Source organism: Oreochromis niloticus, linkage group LG9 (genome assembly GCF_001858045.2).
Source record: "Oreochromis niloticus isolate F11D_XX linkage group LG9, O_niloticus_UMD_NMBU, whole genome shotgun sequence".
In the NCBI taxonomy this organism is placed as follows: Eukaryota; Metazoa; Chordata; class Actinopteri; order Cichliformes; family Cichlidae; genus Oreochromis; species Oreochromis niloticus.
The window spans coordinates 30,828,617-30,852,398 of NC_031974.2; the positions used below are offsets into that span (position 1 = coordinate 30,828,617).

At 39.7% G+C, this 23,782-nt stretch overlaps 1 protein-coding gene across 2 annotated transcripts; it reads right to left on the reverse strand.

The window, feature by feature from the left end:
* Nucleotides 1–184: 184 nt before the first annotated feature.
* arhgap28 (Rho GTPase activating protein 28) lies at nucleotides 185–23,455 on the reverse strand. Of its 2 annotated transcripts, none has more exons than XM_019354559.2 (15): nucleotides 23,226–23,455; nucleotides 18,744–18,891; nucleotides 18,453–18,673; nucleotides 18,086–18,194; nucleotides 15,279–15,628; nucleotides 14,973–15,135; nucleotides 8,732–8,823; nucleotides 8,203–8,280; nucleotides 6,981–7,134; nucleotides 6,815–6,897; nucleotides 3,963–4,172; nucleotides 3,764–3,886; nucleotides 965–1,092; nucleotides 772–809; nucleotides 185–689 (listed from the first exon to the last, which is right to left on the reverse strand). In XM_019354559.2, the coding sequence occupies exons 1-15, from the start codon at nucleotides 23,385–23,387 to the stop codon at nucleotides 607–609; spliced, it is 2,142 nt and encodes a 713-aa protein (XP_019210104.1). In that variant the 5' UTR covers nucleotides 23,388–23,455; the 3' UTR covers nucleotides 185–606. The 2 variants fall into 2 exon arrangements, with proteins under 2 accessions (XP_019210104.1, XP_005460515.1); XM_005460458.3 differs by lacking the exon at nucleotides 23,226–23,455 and adding an exon at nucleotides 21,981–22,054.
* Nucleotides 23,456–23,782: the final 327 nt, after the last annotated feature.

Genomic DNA, 23,782 nt, shown 5'->3' on the forward strand with positions numbered 1-23,782 from the left:
ATACTGTATGGTCTACTTATTATTTACATTAAATTATTTGATGTTATTGGCGTATCCTCTATTTTCATACATTGTTCTCTACATAGGTTCATCTCTGTTGCTTTCCAGATAAACACAGAGAAGACTTCATCTTTAATTACACACATTGACCAGCAGGTGGAGACAGCTTGTCATCAGTAGATATTCAAGTTTTAATATGAGCATTATTAATAAACACATTTGTTCTGATGTACAGAATCAGCAGCAGTAAATAAAGACTGGAGCAGGAGAAGATTTAACTAATCTGCCAGGACAAACGAAATTCAGAAAGATAAAAAACAGACTGAACAATTGTTCGATAGATGACAATGTTACTGTGATGTCATGCCAACAGCTGCTGTATGAACAAAGGAAGTGGTTCATGATAAAAGGAAGTTTGGATCCACTTGTGGGAGAGATTGTCACAAATGGAGTGAGGCTGGCGCCAGTGTTTTTGTGCCAGCAAAAAACACGAGCTGAAACGTGGAGTGAGGGCAATGAGACAGGTGGTAGTGCATGTGTCGACCGGTGGGGAGGCATTAATGAGAGAGGTGGTGAGACACTTGAAAAAGGTTCTGAGACAGGTTGTCAGGGTTTAATTAGCCAATCACAGTGGGGATTAACTCTGTAAACATCCAACAAAACACAGTCAGGATGAAGACGACGCTCACCTGAGAGACAGATAGAGAGACAGCTTTAATATTTAACATCCAGCCTGTGAGGTGTTTATCATGATTTTATAATGTGACTCACAGATGTTTCCTCCAACTTCATACAGATGTTGAACCGGACTGATCAGAGAAAAACAAAGACAGACAGAGAAAGACAGGGATGGTAAATAAAAGTCAGATTTTCCTTCAGTGTGGGAACAGGTGGGGACCACAGGTATGGGTCTTCACAAAAGCCGGATAAATGTGCATGTATGTGTGAGAGAGAGGTTTGTCACCTGTTCTCACACTCGAAGCGGGACGTTATGTCCTTGGCTGTTGTCTGTTCCTCAAGTTGTATCACCATGGAAATCTTGGTGTGTAGAGGAGCATGAACTCTGATCACACCTTCGCACAGCTCTGTGATCTGCAGAGACACAAACAAAAAGCACACTGAACCCGGTCTCTGTCCCGCATGCCAGTGGCAGAGGCGTGTCCAGCGGGGTGGCCCAACCAGACTGGCCACCCCGAAGCTAAAACAATAAAATTCAATGAAATATACGATTATGTTTTCACAGTGAAGCTCAGGTATCCAAGTGTAAGTGAATGCAGCATCGGCTTCTGCACTATGAGCATCATGTTAGCAAAGGTAGGAGAGCCAAGCACGAAAGACGGCACTGCAGAAAACAATTTTTTGGTGACAGATTAACAGGTTAATCTCCAAAAGTTGAATCTGTTCATCTGGACGTAGCGTTTTGTGGGAGAAACGTTTCGTCACTCATCCAAGTGACTTCTTCAGTCTCAGCTGAGACTGATTGAGATGATTGAGAATGCATCAAGACATTAACAGGTTAACATTGCTGGACTGGCCATCGGGCATACTGGGCATTTGCCCGGTGGGCGGATGACTTATTTATTTATTTATTTATTTAGTAACGGCATGAACAATGAGAGGTGGTGGATTGTCCAGATGCTGGCTGATGTGTAAAAAAAACTCAGTTGTTTGGTGGTCGCTATGTCGGAGCTTCCACAGAGGCCAGCAGGTGGATGAGGGAAGGGGAGGCAGGAGGAGGAGAGACCCGAGGCGGCCGCCAGTCCGATTGTCAGGTGAACTGAACTTCAGGTAAGAAGGTATGACCTGCAGTCTGTCTGGGTCAGATATAAACCAAGTTTAGGTGGAGTTTATTTTCGTTATGCTGACTTTTTACAGTCAGTTAAAATAACTCGTACTGCGTGCTAGCTAGCATGACGGAGTTTCTATACAGCTGGGTGGGTGCTGTGATGTTACTGATAGTGAACTTTATTTTATTCATAAGGTTAGTTAGTAGAGTTGCCAACCGTCCCTAAAAAACGGAATCGTCCCGCATTCAGAGAAAATATTACACGTTTCGTATTGAGCTGAGAAGAGACGCAGTTTGTCCCGTACTTTAACTATAATGAAAAAAAGACACAGCTGGAGTTATTCTGTCTTTATGCTGCACAGCTGCCTCTTCTCCTCTCATTCTCTCCCCTCCCTCTCCTGTTCCTACTTCAATCATGAAACTGATCAATGATCAGCTGATCGACTTTTCTCTCTTTTTTTTTAAATCGCCCACTTTGCGCCAGAAAGAGGAAACCGGCGGATGTCGCACTAAACAACAGCAGCACGTTTAAGCTTGATCAGGTGTTAGAATTTATTTAATAATAATTTCTAGTATCAGCTGATGTTTGCTGGAGCCACAGCTGTAAAGCTGCTGGTCATGATGGTTTGGATATGTGGTGAGAAGGAAACATGAAGATGAAACCAGGAGATGTCCTTACTGAATCATCAGAGCTGAACAGGTGATGGAGAAACAGGTTTACCTTTTAGGTGACATGAATGAGTTGAAGGGAAGTTATGAACTGTTTCTGAGAGACAAATAACACCAGGATCCTTTTCTACATAGCTGACAGCTGGTAACTGTGCAGGGGCGGGTCTAGCAAAGTTATGCCAGGGGGCCAGGTAGGGCATTAACAGGGAAAGGGGGGGACAAGGAAATACTTTTCTTTCTTATTCTCATTTAAAATATCTAGCTTTTATTAAATAATTATCTGAATCTTGCGAACAAAGTTTTTATCTGACGTAAAATGTCTAGAAATCATACATATACCAACAAGACAGTGTACATCAATGTCACAACAGCGTTTGTCTTCATTCAAAGGCTTTATGGCTTTAATACCTGGTGGGCCGGTCTCTAGTCAAAATGCCCAATTTCTTGTCCCAGTCCAGCCCTGCAGGTTAATACTGGCAGTGTCACCATGCCAGCTGACTGTATTTCATCATCAGCCAGTGTTGTTCTTTATACATCAGTATTACCAAAGTTTACCATAAGGCAGCATAGAAAGTATTTACTTGCTTTCAGGTTTCATTCAAAAGTTAGTCTTTTCATTTGTTTCCCCACTTTTTTCCTGTTTCAAAATCAAACACCAGTTTGTAAGAAGATTATCTTCTTTTTTTTAATAGGCAGGTAAAGTTTTGCATTGGCATTGGCTAATTTGCCAATTGTATGTTAAAAATGTTCGTATTTTAATATTCAAAAATGTTTTTGCCCAAAACATATGTGCACTATATGTCAGTAAAAATACTATGCAAATATTGCTGTCCTTGAATGCTGAATAAACACTGACAAAGCACTGATTGTATCTCTTGTAAATTATCAGCGCAGTATCTAAAAACTTCGCACCGTAGTGGTTAAAATCTCATTCTAATAAGAGTTAAAAGCGCATTCGGTTATTAGGTTTATAGTTTATTGAATTATGGTTAACGGTTGGTAGATTTTTTTTTTTTTTAACATTATCTGCCAATTACATCTGCCACCCTTCTCCAAATCTGTGCCCCTACCTGGCCCCCCCAACAAAAAATTTCTAGACACGCCACTGGCCAGTGGTCTTTGACTAACCTTGTTTTTGCCTTAGTTGGTTCTGGACTCTATCTCCTTTGGTCCTGACTTGTATCATACCTGATTTCTCTCTCTTCTTTTCTGTTCTCTGTCTCACCTTGTTTTGGTGCAAATCTCATGCAGTTCTTGGCCTTTCCAGGTCCTAGTCTCTGTCTTCCTTGGCCCTGGTCTCTGTCTCACCTGATCTCTTTCATTCTTGTCATTCTTCTTCCTCAACAGTCTACTGGTCCAGCTCAGGCCAAGCTGTTTCTGAATGGACACCTGGTTCATCTGTCTCACCTGAGACAATAGAAACTTGGGGACCTATCAAAGAGAAGGAGAAGTGACGTCACCGGGGGTTAGGGGCACCGAGACTGTGCAGGTGTGTCCTGTAACTTACAGTCCAAAGCAAGTCCTGGTGAATGATCATCAGCCGGATCAGCTGAGCTCCACCCACTGCCTCCTCCATCTCATCTCGTTTAGCAATTGAGCGCTTGTTTCCATGGTGACGACGGAACAGGTTGGGTGCCATCACCATGGACACATTCCACAGAGACATACGGTTCTGATCCTGATGAGAGACCACCTTACGGAGGAAGTCCAGCAGAGCCTGGAACCACAAAAAACAGGTTTTCCTGCAACCATGTGTGATTTCTAAAGAAAAAAAAAAAGGCTTTCATGGTCCTGGGTTGGTGACCCAGTGTTTTGGGTTTTGCACTTTTCTTTTTGATTTCATCAGGGTTCATAACTATTAGGGTTTTGGTTTCTGTTTTGTATTTCTAGAACTATAATTCTTCTGGGTTTGCGATTTCTAGTTCTTTGTGTTTATTCTCTTGTTCCCCAGTCAGTCATGTCTCCTGTCTAGTCCCTGTCCTTATGTTCCCTCTGTACTGTTTCAGTGTTATCATAATGTTAAGCTTGTGTCTCTGAGTCTGTGTCTGTGTATACGTGGTGTATTTCCTGTTTTATTTTGATAGTCTGTCTCCTACGCCAGTGTATCTAGTTTTGCCTTCCCTCATCTCATTATGTCTGATTTGTCCCAGCTGTGTTTTTTTCTGTTTTCTAATCCTCTCATGATCCTACCTGTGTATTTTAGTCCTCAGTCTACCCTTGCTTGTTGTTGGATCGTTAACTTAACCGTTGTATTGTGTTTTCTCCCGTCATGTTTCCTAGTATCTAGTTTTCAGTGTCAGTTTAGTTTAGTTTACAAACGATACATCAGAGGTTTTGTTTTGTTTTGTGAAGTTCGTTTCTTTGATTAGTTGTTTTTCCTGGCGAATAAAGCTGCGCCTTAAGGTAACCTTCTGTCTGTGAGTCCTGCACTTGGGTCCTCCTACTGACTTTGGCACACCATGACAAACCCGGTACCCATGTCAAGTTAAGCTAGAACTGCAGTTTTAAAAAAAATGGGGCGCTGTGTAAAATAAAATAAAAATAGAAATGCAATGATTTATAAATCTCATCAATCCATAATATATTCATAATAGAAAACCATAACAATCCCTGTAGCTCTGCAGTGATCGACTAGAGAAAATTGGCAACGTCCCTCAGCATCCACTGACCCCACACAGATGATTATGGAATATTTAATAGCAGTATTAATTTTGTTGACTACATTTCATTACATTTTTCACCAACAAACTTTTTTCTAACAAAAACAGGAAAATAACTGAATAAAAACTAATGAAATGCATCGAAACGTTCATCCACGAATAAAAACGAGATGAAAATGTTTCTTGTGAGATGAGGCAGGAAGTGAGCCAGAAGTAATAATCTTTTGGAGTAAGGTTAGACATGCACATTTGGTCTGCCACTTACAAACAGGGATAGAGACAAGGGTTCAGCTAACACCCATGCACCCTGTTTCTCATGAAAATGTGACAAAATGTCAATGCTCTGGAGGAAGAGAATTTTGGACATATGGAGACGTGTGGAGCAACTCTCACTTGTACCAACACTATGACACTTTAAAATTTGATGACCTAAATCAACTTCAGATTTAGTCTACTATAATCTAAAGATACTCAACTAAAACAAGACAAAAACAAAAAATTTTTAGATGGCTAAATCTGGACTAAAACTAAATGATATTTTAGTGAAAAGACTATGGTTAAAACCAAATCTAAATTTGCTGTCAAAATGAACACTTTAGCAGTAAGCACATTTTATGACTGGGCTTGTTGGCACAGGTGGCATCTGATTATGGTAGCATGCTAGACAATTCACTGACCTCTTGAGAGCTCTTTTCTTCTACAAGTGTTTGTAGAAGCAGTCTGCATGCATCAGTGTTTGACTTTATTCACCTATGACCAAGGAAGTGGTTGGAACACCTGAACTCAATGATTTGATGAGTGAGTGAATACTTTTGGCAATATAGTGTGTGTCTGTGTTTGTGTGTGTAGGTTTGGGTAGCATGGGGGAGCCTAGCCTGGGAGAGCAGGCTAGGCTCTTCAATCTCAGGTCTTCTACATGAGGCCTGGGAGCTTGAGGGTCCTGTGAAGCATCTTAGCTCTTCCTAGGTATGAGCTCTTCTGGACAGAGATCTCGGATGTTGTTCCTGGGATCTGCTGGAGCCACTCACCTAGCTTGGGGGTCACTGCACCTAGTGCTCCGATTACCACTGGGAGCACTGTTACCTTCACCCTCCACATCTTCTCGAGGTCTTTTCTGAGCCCTTGTTATTTCTCCAGCTTCTCATGTTCCTTCTTCCTGATGTTGCTGTCATTCAGTTTCACTATGTCTATCGCTATGGCCGTCTTCCTCTGCTTGTCTACCACTTCTTTGTCTGTCTGTATCTGGAAGTCCCACAGGATCTTCGCTTGGTCACTCTCGACTACCCTAGGGGGATCTGTCTGTCTGTCTGTCATGAAGACTTAAATGAGTTTTTAACAGTATATTTTAATAATATTGTGCTTCTCACTGTTTGCCAATTCTATCTCACTTGTGTCCCTGGCTGATTGGGACCCACACCCACTTTCACACCTTGGCTCATGTGATTAGGTAGAGGATCATCAGTGGGTCCTTTGTCCCTCTTTGGGGGAAAACTCCCACTGGGTTTAAATCTGGGACTCTCCACCATTTGACCTTAAAACTGAAGAAGCTTCTCGGATGAAAGGTGAAACGTCTTCAAGCAACTCAAAGAGGTCGAGACGCTTTTCTTTCCAAGCTCCTTAGACTATCTCACTTGTGTTTGTGTGGAAGCCTGTGTGTGTCTCATTTGTGTGTGTAGACATTGTCTGGGTGAAGCTTTACTCTCAGAATTTCTCTGTTGGCTTCTGGAAGAAGCAATGTCAGCAGCTGCAGGGCCTGAACCTGATGGAGCTCAGAAGGGATACCTGCAGGGACACACAGAAACACTTCATGTAACGCAAACACATTTAAATGATGAAAATGTGTGTTTGTATGTGTGCACACATACTCAGTACAGAGCGGTAGGTGGACAGGTGTGTGTGTGTCAGCAGAGGGGTTGGCAGCTCTCTGATGAAAAGCTTCAACAGACTGGAAGCGTCCACCTGTCTTAATGCAGACCAGTCAAATCCCTCATAGCACCTGTCTAATTCTCTACGAAGGCACTGCAAGCAAACAGAGAGGGAAAGGTGGACAGAGAGACAGTAGGGAGAAAGACACACAGACAGAGAATCAAACAAAAACAGGTAGGTATTACACACACACAGACATAGATACACATAGGCAGAGACATTCAGTTATCCCGAATGTAAAAAGTCATTTTAAAGTGTGTCAGACTGTGTGTCCATCTTTTGTGAGGACCAATGTTGAGTTTAGACCGTCTCAAAATCTAGAAACAAACACCACTTTGCTGCTGTCTTGGCAAACCCTTTAGGACCTTACTACTATGCATTAAAGCATCATCTAAAGAGGAAAACAATTTAATGTAGAAAATAACCAGTCGTTTGTTACCTAAAAACTAGCATTAGTGTTGGGTTCAGAACAGCTGTCTGGTTATATGTTAAAGCTAGGTTAAGGTTCATGTTCAAAGATCTGGGAATGTTGATCTTGCTTTGCCCATGATGATGCACTTCCACATAGTCATCCAACATCCTAACTATGCATCGCTGAAGGCAGAGAACCTATGCATGTTCAAATGTTGATTGGTTGACAAATGTGACAGAACAGGGAAGGGAGTGACAGCCAGTTCACTGCGAATGAAAGAGGTGTGGAAAGATAATCAAAGATAAAAATTACAGACTGGCTGCAGTGGTAATCTTTCACACTCGGTTTCACTTCAGCTTGTTGTATGTTATAACTTTGCTCTTCAAACCATAGTGGAGAGTAACCCACAGACTGGTTGTACCACATGTTTTTGGCACTCCCTTCAAGCAACAACAGACGCTTTTTGCAGGTAGACGTGCAGTGCATGAGGTGCCTCACGAGTGGCATAGTGTGCCAAAGTTGAATGTTTCTGCAGGTCGTGCACCTCCCCATTTTTGTTACATGGTGTGTTGTGTCGCTGCACCACAGCTGGCTTGTCAGCTTTTACCACAGTTTTAATAATATAACAGTACAGTACTTCCGATTTCCACTGCTCCTCCTACTTCAGCGCTGATGTGGCGCTATAGTCTGAGTGGCAACACCTATTCTTTATGGACATAAACAGCAGTGTATGCTTGTATGTGTGTTACCTTGACTTTAGCAGCTGATGCTGGTACTCTGAGAATCCCCTCAGTCAACAGGCCTGTTTGCTCTAAGATACACAACAACTGCATGCATACACACATAAAGGAGGGTGTGACTGGTTACTGTTGTTTGTTTATTTTCACAACATTTCTAAACAAGATGTAAACAAAGGTAAACTAACTTTGCTAGCTGTTAGTTAAATAACTACTTTAGGTCACCAAGATCATATGCTAATGGACTCATACAGCACTTATCTACTCTGAGCACTGTTTAGTATAAGCATTAAAGCATTTTACATCATGCACGCAAATAGATGCTTCAGCTTGGGGTTCAACATTTTGCTCAAGGACACTTGAAGAATCAAACTACTGACCAACTATAACCCACTTTTGCTCCTGAACAGGCCAAAGGCACACATAAGATTATGATTGTGCCTTAAACTACAGTATCATAGGTTTTAGAGTAATGAAGCCAGCAATCTATCCCCTGTCTGAAACGTCATTTGACTGACAGAGAGAAGGACAGGTTCTTCACCTTCTGGAACACGACAGGAACTTTGACCCCGGGAAACTTCTTCCTGTCTTTCTCCAACAGCGTGTTCAGAGGAACGCCAAACACACCACTGTCTAATGGGTAGGAAGACACAAACAATCATACAGTGAGTGTTCTGAGAGACAATTTATACATCCTTTAGTACAGGGTTTTACTAAAGGGGCTTTTTCAGCAGCAAAATAGTTTCAGGTCTGCCCAGCAAACACGCTAACGTAGGTCGCAGACGCATATGACCCACAGTAGGCAACCCAATGTGAGCCCTAGTATTGGCGTGAAGTGTAGGGCACATCTGTGGGCCACACTTATCCTACTCAGTCCCCAGTTAATCGTGCCTACACAGAGCTGACGGCAGTTTTGCTCTTTGGGTCCCATGGTGGGCAAACCACACCCATAGTGAGCATTCCCACTGTGGGTTGCCCATTGAAAACCATGACAATCAGGGGACCTCTTGGGATCAAACTACTGCGGGGCCTTAATGGGCTAACCCAACAGGGGGCCAGTAAGGGTTTTCCTACAGCAAACCCACTATGGGCTGCCCACGTTTTTTGGGGCCCAAAAAGGCTAAACTGCTATGGGCTAGCCCAACATGGGTTTACTGTGAAAACTTACTCATAAGGTAGCCCCAAAGGGCAAAACTGTTCTGGGTTCTGTATGATTATCAAAATTATTAAGCATACACAGTTAAACCATTATCTATCTATCTATCTATCTAGCTAAGTTTTGATTGCAGTTCTTGCTGCCAAGAATTGCACAACCAGTCAATGTTATATATACTTGAGTTATCTTTGTCTAATATTGAAAACTGTTTGATGATCTGAAACAAATGTGTGACAAACGGGAAAAAAAATACAAAATTAGGAAGGAGGTGAATACTAACAGTTGAAACGAGGCAGTGGTTGAACTAAAAAGATATAGCTGGACAAACATTTTGCAACTAATTAGGTTAACAGGTCAGTAATATGATTGGGCATACAAACAAGCATCTTACAGAAGCAGAGTTTCTGACATGCACAGAGGTTCACCAATCTTGAATTTACTTCCTAATGTTGAGGTACGACATAATCTCCCATCTTGTGGCGCTCTGGGGTATTAAAATGCATACCTTATTGGTTTAGTGTTTTGCCTAGGGTGGAAGGCAAAGTACTGATCTTTATAAAGGTATTAAGGACATCTTGCATTAAGAAGTCTTTGTGTTTATGAGAAATTGGTCTGTGGGTTTTGTTGGTTTATTCTGAGTTTTCCTGTTTTTGAGATTTTTTTTTTAATTCTCTTCCTTGTTAATTTTGTGTTTTAATTACTATAGTAGACGTTATTTTAATCTCTGTAATGTCTGCTTGTTTGTTTGTCTTTAGTCATTTCCTGCTGCCTTGCCTCCTGTTTTATTTTGAAAGTCATTAATCTCATGTCTTCTGTTTAGATTTACCTCCCTTTGTATCAGTGCATTTTATTCATTTCAGCTGTTTCTTGTTTTCCAGATGTCTCCATCCAACCTGATTCAATACTGGAATAAGCAGTTTTTAATGTTTTGTGTTCCAAGTGTTAATTAATGTTTAAATACACTTAATAATTAGATAACATTGTTATAAATATTTTTTATGATCCAGCAGTGAGGACAGTGTTTTTAATCGTTCTCCATTAAACCGTTCTGCTGGAGGTTTCTTCCTGTTAAAAGGGAGTTTTTCCTTCCCACTGTCACCAAAGTGCTTGCTCATACCGGGTCATGTGATTGTTGGGTTTTTCTCTGTATGTGTTATTGTAGGGTCTATTACAATATAAAGCACCTTGATGCAACTGTTCTTGAAATTTGGCACTGTATAAATAAAATTGAACTGAATTGAATTGAAACTGAAACAGTGTTTCCTGAAAACCCTCTCTTGTTTAGTGGGAAGTAGATTTCATCAACGTAGATGTCTTTTTGAAAGTGCTGTAACTAGGTTTAAGAATATAATTCACCCACTTTAAACATTTTCAACCCCATTACTACAAGACTACTCAAAGAAGTCCTGCCATTAATTAATGCTTCAATCTTAAATATGATCAAGCTATCTCTAATAATTGGCTGTGTGCCATCCCTTGACCCAGCTAATTATAGGCCAATCTCCAACATTCCTTTTGTCTCAAAAATTCTTGAAAGAGTAGTTGTCAAACAGCTAACTGATCATCTGCAGAGGAATGATTCAAGATTCAAGATTCAAGATCCTTTATTTGTCACGTGCATGGTTATACAGATATAACACGCAGTCAGTGACCTGATACGCTCTTTGACTGTGCAAAAAAGAGAGACAGAACTTATGGCTTATTTGAAGAGTTTCAGTCAGGTTTCAGAGCTCATCACAGCACAGAAACAGCTTTAGTGAAGGTTACAAATGATCTTCTTATGGCCTCTGACAGTGGACTCATCTCTGTGCTTGTCCTGCTAGACCTCAGTGCAGTGTTCGATACTGTTGTTCGATAGATAATATTCTATTAGAGTGATTAGAGCACGCTGTAGGTATTGCAGGTACTGCGCTGCAGTGGTTTGTATCATATCTATCTAATCTAGTTCATGTAAATGGAGAGTCCTTTTCACACACTAAGGTTAATTATGGAGTTCCACAGGCCTCCAAATTAGGATGAATAACTTGGGTTATTGTAATCGGCCCTGAAAATCTTAAAAATATGGTATCTAACTAGATTCTTACTCTGGATGGCATCACCTTGGCCTCCAGTAACACTGTGAGGAACCTTGGAGTCATTTTTGACCAGGACATGTCCTTCAATAATTATTTTTGATGTATTTCAATTAAACAAATATGTAGGACTGCTTTCTTCCAATTGCACAATATCCTGTCTCAGAGAGATGCTGAAAAACTAGTTCATGCATTTATTAGTACTGACAGGGACTAGAAAGAGAGAGCATATTTCTATTGAAAACTGTTTGATGATCTGAAACAAATATTGGCTTCCCTTCATTGGCTCCCTGTTAAATCCAGAACTGAATTCAAAATCCTGCTCCTCACATACAAAGTCTTAAATAATCAGGCCCCGTCTTATCTTAATGACCTTGTAGTACCATATCACCCTTTAGAGCACTTCCCTCTCACACTACAGGCTTACTTGTTGTTCCTAGAGAATGAGAAGAATGGGAGGCAGGGGCTTCAGTTTTCAGGCTGTGATTGCATCCATTCCCAAACTCTCTCTGGATGGTATTCATGGTCAGTGATCAATGATCAAAGGTTTTTGATTAGTGTTTCTTGATCAACGGTCATGAAAATTTGTATATTTGTAAATTTGTTTCATTCAGTCGGCTAGTTTCACTTATTGTGCAAAGGTACAGTTTATAAGGTTGTCCCACTCACAAATACATATCTGTGTGAATCAGGATTTTCCATTGTGGCCACAACCAAGACCAAAGCCCGAACCAGACTCAGAGCAACACTAGAAGCTACTCTGAGAGTGAGCCTTTCCCCCATTCCACCCAGACTGGATCTGATCGTGTCTCAGAGTAAGGCTCAAGTGTCTCATTAACAGGTGAAGATAAAAAGGGAGTTGCCTGTTGTGACTGTTTGTTGAAGAGTAACTTCTGGTTCTGCCAGTGAAAAAACCTTTCACCTTTCAGATTCACTCACAGATTATAGGGCTATATTTTCATTTGCACGTTATTTAAATTTTACAACAGTTTATTTATTTATTCATTTAATTAGAAAATGATTTTGAATGTATTTGTTTTATGACCACATTATTCTATTTTTTCTTATTTTCTTGTCTCTTTTAGTAATATTGAATTATTAATTATTTTTGTGTTATTAATCCTGACTTGAGCCTTTTAACTTCTATTTGCAGTTTGATTTGTTCCATGAATTGTTAACCTGTTTGGCATTTTGTTTTATGTACAGGTTCTTTGGGGTTATTACATTGCATCATGTTATCATCATGTTTATTTGACAAGGTTTTAGCCATTAAAATGATGTAGATTTGATTTAGTTATTAAATATATATAAAACCAAACGCAACATCAATTTATTCAATACAGTGTCGGGTCCCGGGCCACTTTGTAGTAGAAAAGTAGGGCCCCGAGGTAAAAAAGGTCAAGAACCCCTGATATAGAAAACACGTTTTCTACACACATCTTTGCATGGGAGTTACATTAAATCTTGCAGAGTGGTATATTTCTATACTGCTTCATGTAAGTGGGAAGATGAGCTTTGTTGTAAAACATTTCAGGGTACATTTATTGCACAATTTAATATGAAAAAGTTGCTTAAAACTGTAAATTATGTTTGGATAAGTGGAGGAGGATGGATGATTCTGTTTTGTTGTAGTCAATTTAGAGAAATGTAGATGACCCAGATTTGTTTTTTACATGTGGACAGAAGTTAAGATGGTATGACTCATTCATGTTATTCTAGTACATTCATAAGATACTTTCACCTAGAGTACTTTCTCTAACTCTAAATTCTGGAGTATTTGTTGTTATGATGGTGTAATTTCAGATGTATATTGGTTAGTTTATGAGGGTGGCAAGTTCTAGAAACTCCCAGATGGCAATTTCAGCACATAAAGTTGGATGATCAGTAATTTATAGATTACATGAGAAAATTAACACGTCATTTCTTTTACATTTATACTACAGGAACAGCAATACTGCTTCAAGCAGCAAGCATTAAGATGTAAGCTCTAAATCTTAAAAAAAGGGAGAGAAAAATTTAAATTTAAGTTTGGTAAATTCACTTCTTCAAGAAAAACCTATGACAATACACTACCAGTCAAAAGTTTAGACACGTCTTCTCATTCAATGTGTTATCTATTTTTACTACTTTCTACATTGTAGATATATATGAAGAAAGATATATGGGCGAAGAATAAATTGATGAAAAACTCTAAATATATCTTATATTTTAGATTCCTCAAAGTAGAAGAAACCACTACTAAGGAAAAGCAACAAGCAGAAGAGATTTGTTTGGGCAATCCCATCCAGTTATTTGGACCATCATTTATTTTTTAACAGGACAATGACCCCAAACACAACTCCAGGCTGTGTAAGGGCTATTTGACCAAGACAGAGAGTAACAGAGTGCTGTGCCAGATGGCTGGGCCTCCACAGTCAGCATCTCTGGGAACTCCTTCAAGACTGTTGGAAAACCATTTCAGGTGACGACCTCATGAAGCTCATCGAGAGAATTCCAAGAGTGTGCAAAGCAGGAATCAAAGCAAACGGTGGCTATTTTGAAGAATCGAAAATATAAAACACGTTTTGAGTCATTTTACACTTTTTTGTTTACTACATAATTCCGTATGTGTTCATTCATAGTTTTGATGCCTTCAGTGAGAATTTAAAATGTAAATAGTCATGAAACTAAAGAAAAACCATTAAATGAGAAAGTCTGTCCAAACTTTTGACTGATAGTGTATATTAAAATACATCAAAAAGAATGATGAATGTTTTTTGTATGCTGTCATTTGAAATAAAATAAAAAAACACAAATATTTAAATTCAATTCAATTTTATTTGTATAGGGCCAAATAACAACATCTTTTGCCTCAAGGAACTTTATATTGTTAGATAAAGATCCTACAATAATACAGAGAAAACACTGAAAACCCAGTCACATGACCCCCTATGAGCAACTACTTTGGTGACAGTGGGAAGGAAAAACCCCTCCAGCAGAACCAGGCTCAAGGAGGGCAGTCAACTGCTGCGACTGGTTGGGGGTAAGGGGACTTATGTGCAAAATAAATACATACAGCTTACATAAAAAAAATAAAAATAGTAAACTTATTTATTTTTATGCTTGTGGAGTAGACCACCACTTACACATTGATTTCATGTCTGATGTAGCCTCTCTCACTGATTACACTGGAAATGTAATGTTGCTGATTCCACTCTGAAAATTGTCTGCAAACAATAAGGAGCCATGGTGTAAGACAAATGATGACACACCATCTACTATAAAAATAACAACTATTTTGAAATCCAGGAAAAATGGTTTGGAGAGATGTTCTTTGTTATGTGGATCTGGATCTGTGCATTTTTTTTGGGGGGGGGGGGGGGGGGGGGTTATATACCTTTGTTAGTTCCCCATTACTTTTTGTGTTTATGTTAAAAATGCATAATTACATTGGCGAAACTAAAGTTAATCAGTAAGAGTGTTAACATCACTCGCTATAGCTTTCTAATATCCTAATGCTATAAAGTCTTTGCTGTGAAGCTGAATGCAAATCATTATGTAAAAAAGAAACGCACCCCGGTTCCTGCAGCGTGGAGGACGTGTGCGTTTGTTGTGTATGCCCAGAGTCATCAGGAAGGTTGTGATCTCAATGTGTGAAATGAAACTCAGCTGTGTGAGGTCACGTGACGACAGGTCGCCTGCACAGCTAAGACCCTGAGAGGGAGAGATAGATGCAAACTGCAGACACACACACACACACACACACACACACACACACACACACACACACACTTTTTTGAATCCAGCTAGCAGCCTCCTGTGTTCGAAGCAATCAGATTTGACTGGAAGACCTCTCTCAGCATGCAGCAGGTCAAACTCACCTGCAGCTCACTGTTGTTGTCTCTATGGAAACGTAAACAGTCCCAACAAGCCTTGCCCATTTTGTGCTCAGCCACAGCCTCTGAGTATGGAGAGTCCCGCAGCACCCAGTCAGGTTGCATCAATTGACTGACGGGGGGCGTGCGTGTGTGAGGAGGGGAAGAGGTATATTTGTGAGAGTCGGTGTGTGTTGGAGAATGTGCATGTGTCAGAACATTTGTGTCGATGACATGTGTCGGAGAGCATTTGTTTCCTGGAGAGTTTGCGTGATGCAGAGAGTCTGTGTTTGAGGGGGGTGAAGGGTGCTCCGGTAGTCGATCTTCAACAGCCAACAAGGGTAGAGTTGGTCGTACTGTAAAAAACACAAAGCATACAGCTGTCAGCAGGTACAGAAAAAAAACAAACAAACAAAATCTCTTGCAGAAATAGAATCCTGTTTCCGAAAACACTGGGATGCTCAGATGTCAAAAGCAAATAAAAATAGCAAATTGCAAATCATTTAAAGCCTTTTTTCAGATCTGTTCAATTCACACAGCTAGAGTTCTTTATATAGTCCGTTGACACAACAGCCATCCCAAGGATGATGAAGAGATGGTGAGGAGGAAGATTCCTTTTTAACAAGAACAACCAGGCTTAGTGACAGACAGCCATCTGCTGTGACCAACCGACTGGGGGCGTGTGAGGAAGAGGAGAGCACTGAATGACGAGGGCAAAACACATGCTATGGGAGAGAACACAAAAGTTAACGACATGTAACAGTGAAATGTAAACACAACAGAACACAAAAACAAAATGCTCACTGCATCAGAGAAGCTCCCCCAGAAGCCTGTGGCAATAGCAGAATAACTAAGGGATGCTTTAGTCACCTGATCCAGTGAAAGTTGAATGAAAGTTTCAATTGCCTGCTGGCAAGCATGGATGTAGAGTCCCACTTACTATGGAACTTCTTTTATAAATAATATAAAATTTGTGGAGGAAAACAGAGAATTTAGTACCTGTGCACTTTTTTTTTGCTTTCAGTGTTACAGTTTACTATATACATACATGTACACACACACAAGCACACACACATATATATATATAATATAAAATTAATTATAAATTTTATAGATATATGTATAAAATTTTCCAAATAATTCTTCTTCTGCATTAATCAATGGTACTAATTGTTAGTTTTGTTTTTTGTGAAGAAGTTGATGAAATCTTTACTACTGTGCACTGAGGGAATACATGGGCCAATAGAGCTTTGACTCTTTGTCACCTTTGCTACTGTGCTGAAAAGAAAATTGGACCTGTTTCTGTTTTCCTCTATCAGTGAAAAATAATGAGTAGTCCTATTTCACTTAGAGCTTTTTATAGAGTAACAGACATGTTCCCATGCTAGACAAAATCATACAATATATAGAATGACTCTTTCTGTCCAGCCTACATGCTATAATTCATGTGTGAATTATACCAGGGAGTCAAATGTCTCTGATTTGTTTCGCAGCACTATTAATATAAGTGACCTTTGAGGGAGTAAGTGTACGTAGCTACTCTGCATGTTGGGACTAGGCACTGAATGAAATAGTAGTGGAATTATATTTAGTTACCGCATTTTTCACATACACTCCTACTCTGATGCAATGTCATCCATTATTGTAAATTTGCATGTAATTAAGAAACTGTAAGACAAAATGTTTTTCACGAAATCTTATATGTCAGGATAAGAAGAGGAGTCCATTTGTTTCTGACATCTATTTACATGAATGTAAATAATTATTTCATCTGAACTGTGCATTAAGGTCTGAGAGTCCAAATAAAAACTCTGAGAAAGAGGCAGGTGGACAATAAATAATAATAATTTATTTATTTATTTATTTATTGCAGTTTTCAATTACAGTATGAAAGGCTAGGTCGTTGGCTCATTAATAAGCTAGAGTGAAGTATTGCTGCCACTCAGCCTCTAAGATTGCTGCTTCAAGGAGTCTCTTGCTGCAATCAGGTGTCTATCTGTCTATCTGCATCAAAGACTATGCCTAAAGGTCTTGATGCATTCTCAATCATCCAGGAAAGTAAATCTCCAAAAGTTGAATCTGTTCATCTGGACGTAGCGTTTGGTGGGAGAAACGTTTCGTCACTCATCCAAGTGACTTCTTCAGTCTCAGCTGACTGCAGGTTTCAATGGCCATGAGTACCATTCACAGAGTGTTGGGGAATGGCTGCAATCACAGCATTGTAAGATGGCGAAAGATGTACCCTTAGGCCCCCTCCTCGATCCTCCCTGGAGGAACGCTGGTTTGAGCGCGGAGTCAAGGAGGCCATTTACGTGAAAAGGGAAAGACCATCTCTGAATCGAGGAGGGGGCCTAAGGGTACATCTTTCGCCATCTTACAATCCTGTGATTGCAGCCATTCCCCAACACTCTGTGAATGGTACTCATGGCCATTGATCAGTGTTCTTTGATCAGTGGGTTTTGGTCAGTGATTGTTGATCAATGGTCATGGGAATTTGCATAATTATGATTAAGGAACTGACCTCACAGCCCATTGTTCCTTCAGTGGGCTGGTTTCAGTCATTATGCAAATGTACTGTTTATAAGGTTTGGGGAAACCTGCAGTCAGCTGAGACTGAAGAAGTCACTTGGATGAGTGACGAAACGTTTCTCCCACCAAACGCTACGTCCAGATGAACAGATTCAACTTTTGGAGACTATGCCTAAAGGACCCTTAGCCTTTAACCTGGGTGGCATCTAGTATACATAAGGATATATAAAGAACCACCCCTGCAAAGGACCACAGGAATCACTTGTAGGTGAGCAAATACGCACCTCTGGAAGTATTTCGGCGAATGGTCTTGGTGGTGGTGTGGTATCGACTTGGTGATGGTTCAGCATGATGGGAGTGGGGGTACACAGATCTGTCTGCTGGGTCGTCAGGCTGAAACAAAAAGTTGGGGAAAAAATGCAGATCACAGCCTTTGTCTATTGCCCCTGCATTTCCCAGGAACTATTTTAAGACACACAGCCTCTTACAATGACTATAATCTAAATTGCTGTGATATTCTAAAATATAATTTATTGTATGGCTGAATATACAATTTCATAAAATATTTCTACATCTGTGTTGTACATTTGTTTTGCATTTACAATATACAATGTATACAATGCAAAATGCATTTGTACATTTGTGTCCCACCTCAGTGAAGATATCCCGGACATCTCTGATTGGCTGTCTGTTTCTCTTCTTCAGTGTCTCGTTATAGTTATCCAGCCTCTTCCTCACAGTGGTTGCTTGTTGATGTGTCAACGTGGACAGCAGCACCTCAGCAGGCGGTGGCACCTCATCTGCCAATGGCAAGCCCGTCACCAGGGAAGCCAACCCCGCATCTGTCAGCCACGCCTCCTCAAGCTCCACCTCTAAAAGGAACAAATCAGGTAGGATCCAAACAGTAAGATGACATCTGACTCTGCTGTCAGTTTGACATACCATCCATACTCTTTCTCTCATCTTCCTCCTCTTCTTCTTCCCCATCCTTCTCCTCCTCGATGCTGTGTACTTCCCTCCAGTAGGTCTCCATGGCAACATGTTTGGGGTCAGAGGTGGTGGAGTTAGAGGTGGTAGATGAAGACAGCATCTTGTAAAAAAAAAGAGCCAGCCAGACAGAGATAATTTTTTATTTTACTACAATTAGAATTTCAAAATATGACATAAATAAAGTATTATCTTATTAAAAGCTTATCAAAGCTTTATCACTCTGACTTTCTCACGCTGTCAACAGAGAATTTATTGACATGTTCCAAAACCCAGTTTGAGATATTTTAAGCTTTGTGATTACGTTATGTTGTCCTGCTGAAAACCAGTGATCAGAAGAATGCCACATAAAGGGATGGAAACAATACTCAGATAGGCTGTGACCATTGTTGGTCAAGTTACTTGAAAATAGTAATTAGTTACTAATTACTGATTACTTCTCTAAAAAAGTAATCTTGTTACTTTACGGAGTACTTATTTTCAAAAGTAATTAGTTGCTTTATTACTTAGTTACTTTATAAAAACATTACAACGTAATAAAGCAATAGACCTTTCAGCCCAATTCTATTTTTTCTGCATAATCCATCATATAAGATTGAATCAAATGAAAAAGTCTCTTCTTAAAAATTGTTTTATTAGTTTTAATCTTTCAACTTTATGCACATTGCATCAAGCAAAAATTAGATTATATGCAGCAGTCTCTGACTTGAAGAAATTTGTTTAACATTTAACACTGAATTTTCTGTATAATCCAGCAAATACAATAAAATATTTTTTTGTGTTTACACTCACTCTTTCAAATAGATGCAAGTAAAACACAAAAAATAAATAAAATCAAACATTAAGCAGCACTAAGTCCTGTCGCTCTTAGTCTATTTTCACCTGTTTAGCAGAAGTGGGGCTGTCGGAGTTTTGCCCGGTGCTGTGGCGGTCATGTCAGTGGGGGGATCCAGGGGTTTCTCTGTGAATTTCACATTCCCATGCTGGTGTTGTGCCAAAAAGTGATCGTCTGCCAAAAACTGATTGCTTGTATTTAAGCTACAATAAATAAGTTGTTGGTCTATAATATGCGAAACATATGTCAAATGCATCCCTCATGAGTGATATTAAGTCATATTGAGCTGCAAACAACATTCCTGTCACAAGGTAGAAACCGCAATCAAGACATCAACCAAAACATCTTGGCCAGATTCTAGAGTAATCTGGCCATGAGGGCAGCAGAAAAAATGCAACAAATATAACAATAGTTTTGTTAACATATTTTAAGTGGTCAAAAAGGACCTGACTGGTTATAATGTACAATAACACAGCGTTATAAAGATACTTGGTAATTTTATATATAACCCTTTGTAAATCCTTTGTAAAGTCTATTTACCAATATGAGTAAAGACATTACACATAAAAAACACATGGAAATAGTGGAAATCAGTTTTTGGCAGATGACCGACGTGCTAGGTGCTTGCTCAGATTTGAAGTTTTATTTTTATGCTATAAAAAGAAGTTTTCTCCCCAAGTGGACACTAATGTTTTTGTCATTTTTTACAGAATCAAACTCAAAGTAATGTCAATACTTCCAAGCTTTAAATGCTGCATGGTCGTACTCTCTCACGCACTCCATATTATCTGTTGTTGGTCTGCACACGTCTGTTGCTGCCACGGACATTGCACGCTCGTAAGTCATTGTCATGAGACACTCTCACAAACAAAATCACGGTTTAGTAACGCAATAATGCAGCGTGCCTACGGGAAAGTAACAGTAATCAAATGACTTTTTTGCAATAGTAATCCCTTACTTGAAAAAAGTAATCACATCTCTGGCTGTGACATTTAAATCATATTCGGTTCGACATCAAGTGTGCTCAGAAAATATCGCCCACAACATTACGCCACAATCACCAGCCTTAACTGTTGATACAAGGCAGGACGGATCAGTGCTTTCATGTGTTTTCACCAGATTCTGATCATATCATCTGAATGTCCCAGCGGAAATCAAGACTCATCCAGGCAACGTTTCTCCAATCTTTTGGTATTTGATTTTGGTGAGCCCGTGTTATGGCTGACAGACATCAGATGATGTGGCCTTCTACTGCTGTAACCAGTCTGCTTTAAGATTTGGCATGTTGTATCCATTAACCCTAGAGATGGTTGTGTGAAAAAAATCCTATAGCAGATCAAATGTATCTGAAATTCTCAAACCAGTATATCTGGCACCGACAACCATTAAGTGACAATGAAAGCCACTTAAATCCCCTTTCTTCCTCATTTTGATCCTTAGTTTTTAATTTCTGCAGGTTTTTCACGACTTTGTGACTAAATGCATGGAGCTACTGCCACGTGATTGATTGTTTAGTTATTTGCACTGAAGAACAGCTGAACAAGTATACTTGACAAAAAGACCTGTGAGTGTATTTTCTCTCTATGTAACAGAATTTGTAACAACACACATTTTATAGTTTAAGTTTATTTTAGTTAATTATAAGACATATATAACATAAGATAGTTTTTTATCTCTATTTATATGATGTCAGAGTTTGTGGCTGCTGGTGGACCGAAGCCGAGCTCACATTATATATTTATGAAGTGAAGAAAGGAAGAAGGAAGTCAGCCTCTTTCCATATATTGATCTTTGTGTGTGTGTATGATGGGGGTGGGGGGGCCTTCATTGTGTGTCAGGGGAACCTTGGGCTAATGGTTTTGGTTCTCGAGGGACAACAGGGTGGGGTGCTAAAGCTAAAACTGTTGTGTGTCCATTAGGACAGAGGAAATGGATGCTGCCGGCCAATCACAGCATCAAGAACTAAGTGTTTTCACTCAGGTCATAAGACAATTTGACCTGATTACTCCCCGTGCAGAGTGATGAAAAATATGGACTTCAGTGGGTTGAGTACAAGCTAGTGCAGTTTGCTGTCATTTGTTCTCAGTTTCGATTATGACTTCTGTTATAGCTTTGATGATAATAATAATGTAAATAGGCCCAGAGTCCAAAACACTCACCAGAGTTCTACTTTCTATCTATTTCAATATTTCTAAATTTCAAGTGGCTCTAGACCTGAAGTGGAACTGTTCCTCAGACTGGATCTGTTTTATATCAGGCCGACTATCTTTAATAACCAGTACATTTTCTATCAATAATCACACCATTCTCTATCACTGTCAGGCAACGAGAGCAAAAACAGGAAAAAAGAGACTCACCTCGGATCAGTATGCTTGCCGATCCTCTCTGTGTGGAGACATGAGAAGAGGCAATAGGAGCGACCACGCTGTACGTGTGCTTGGTAAGAGCATGGGAATATGGGCGGGCTGGAGCTTCCCAGTTTAGACCAGCTGCTGGATGCCAACTCGGACTATTATGATGCTATCACAACTTTATCAACTAGTACCGGTATCAGAGTAAATATGTTGATTTTTCTTTGTTATAAGAGACACAGTCAGCTGTCCTGGGCTGACTAACTTATCACAGAATAGAATAGTCTTTATTAAAAGAAAACACGGTTAGCTAGTGAATTAGTACAGGGCGACCTGAAGGGTAATTTTATGCTATAACCTTTCACCAGAGGGTCTACATGGTTTTCTAATGCCAGCTAAATAAGAATAACAAGCCATCTGTGCCTACAGGGTTACTAGAATTACCATTATAATTGATTACTTTCTTATGACTGGTTGAAACTGGTTTTCAGTCATTCCTGTTATTGCAGCAATTCTTACATATATAAAAAGAGACATCTTATTTGGTAAACAAGAGGTAATAGCTTACTAAATGTAGTAAGAAATATCATATGACATATCCATTTTTCCACGGGTGCAAAGTAAAAGAACATTATATTCTGCTAGACAGATGTACTGTATTGTAGAGAGTCAGTGGATGAGATATGAGAGATTTTCTGTGTCTGTCCTTGTGACAGTGGGGCTGAATCAGTCTGTTAGAGAAGATCCTCAGAAGCTGCACCTTGCCGAGGCTTTTAAACTCCATCATTAAGCTGTTACCCTGTGTTTATTGCTGTTGCCAGTACAAGAGAAGTGAGCCACTGCAGTTGTGTGCAGCAAATATAAAACTCACTTCCATGGGATTTTTGCGAAGAACTTGACCAGAGTCCACATTTAAATGTTATTGGGTTTGAGGCCTTTACACTGAGGCAACAAGGAATCTGATGAGTTAAGGTCTGAGCTGTAAACAATACTGAAACAGAGGTAATTTCTTAAAATAACAAAAATTTCTCCTTATAACAATGATACCATAATACAATAAACATGAAATAACTAATACTGATATATGTATAGCCAGTCCCCCTGGAACCCCTGAAGCTTTTAACTCCTTCAGAGTGGTCATAGGTGTGTTGGTGGCCCTACCTCACCAATCTTTTTCTTACTCTTCTCACTCAGTTTATGAGGATGGCCAGCTCTAGGTAGATTGCTTCCATTTTTTAATGATGGATTTACCTGAACTCTGTGGGATGTCCAGTGAGTTGGAAATCTTTTGTAGCCATCTGTTGACTTATATTTTTCAGTGAGCCATTCTCTGTGTTGCTTGGCATGTTCTTTTGTCGCCATGTTGCAATTGTGGCAGGAATACTGATGAACCAGAGACTGGACCTCACACATACGTTTTCATACTAAAATCATTGACAAACATCAACTGCACTCAGGTGATCTATAATTCACTAATATGACGCTGCAAGAATCAGCTATCTGGACCTCTGTTGAACTGTTGTTGTTGTTATTGAATTACATCGTTGACTTTAAAGGGGGGGGGGTATTTATACAAAGTGTGCCTGGTTACACAAACTCAATGTTTCATGTGTTTATTTCAAATTAAAAGCTCTCAACCAATTTCATGGACAAAACCCTTTGTTTCTTAATCATGTGCTTATACTGAAACATTTTTTCCTCTGTGGTGTAGAGGTTAACACATTCACCTTATATGCAAAATGTCCCTGGTTTAAGACCGGGAGAAGACACAAACCCAACCTCAGAGGGTCAAAAGCTTGTGTATTTTT

Excerpts from the sequence above, each read along its gene's own strand:
- arhgap28 (XM_019354559.2), bottom strand. The coding sequence starts at position 23,387 with ATGTGTGAGGTCCAGTCTCTGGTTCATCAGTATTCCTGCCACAATTGC. Across the intron at positions 8,824-14,972 it reads TCCACGCTGCAGGAACCGGG|ACAGTGGTGTGTTTGGCGTT; the intron begins GTGCGTTTCTTT and ends CCTACCCATTAG. Across the intron at positions 810-964 it reads CGCTTCGAGTGTGAGAACAG|TCCGGTTCAACATCTGTATG; the intron begins GTGACAAACCTC and ends TTCTCTGATCAG.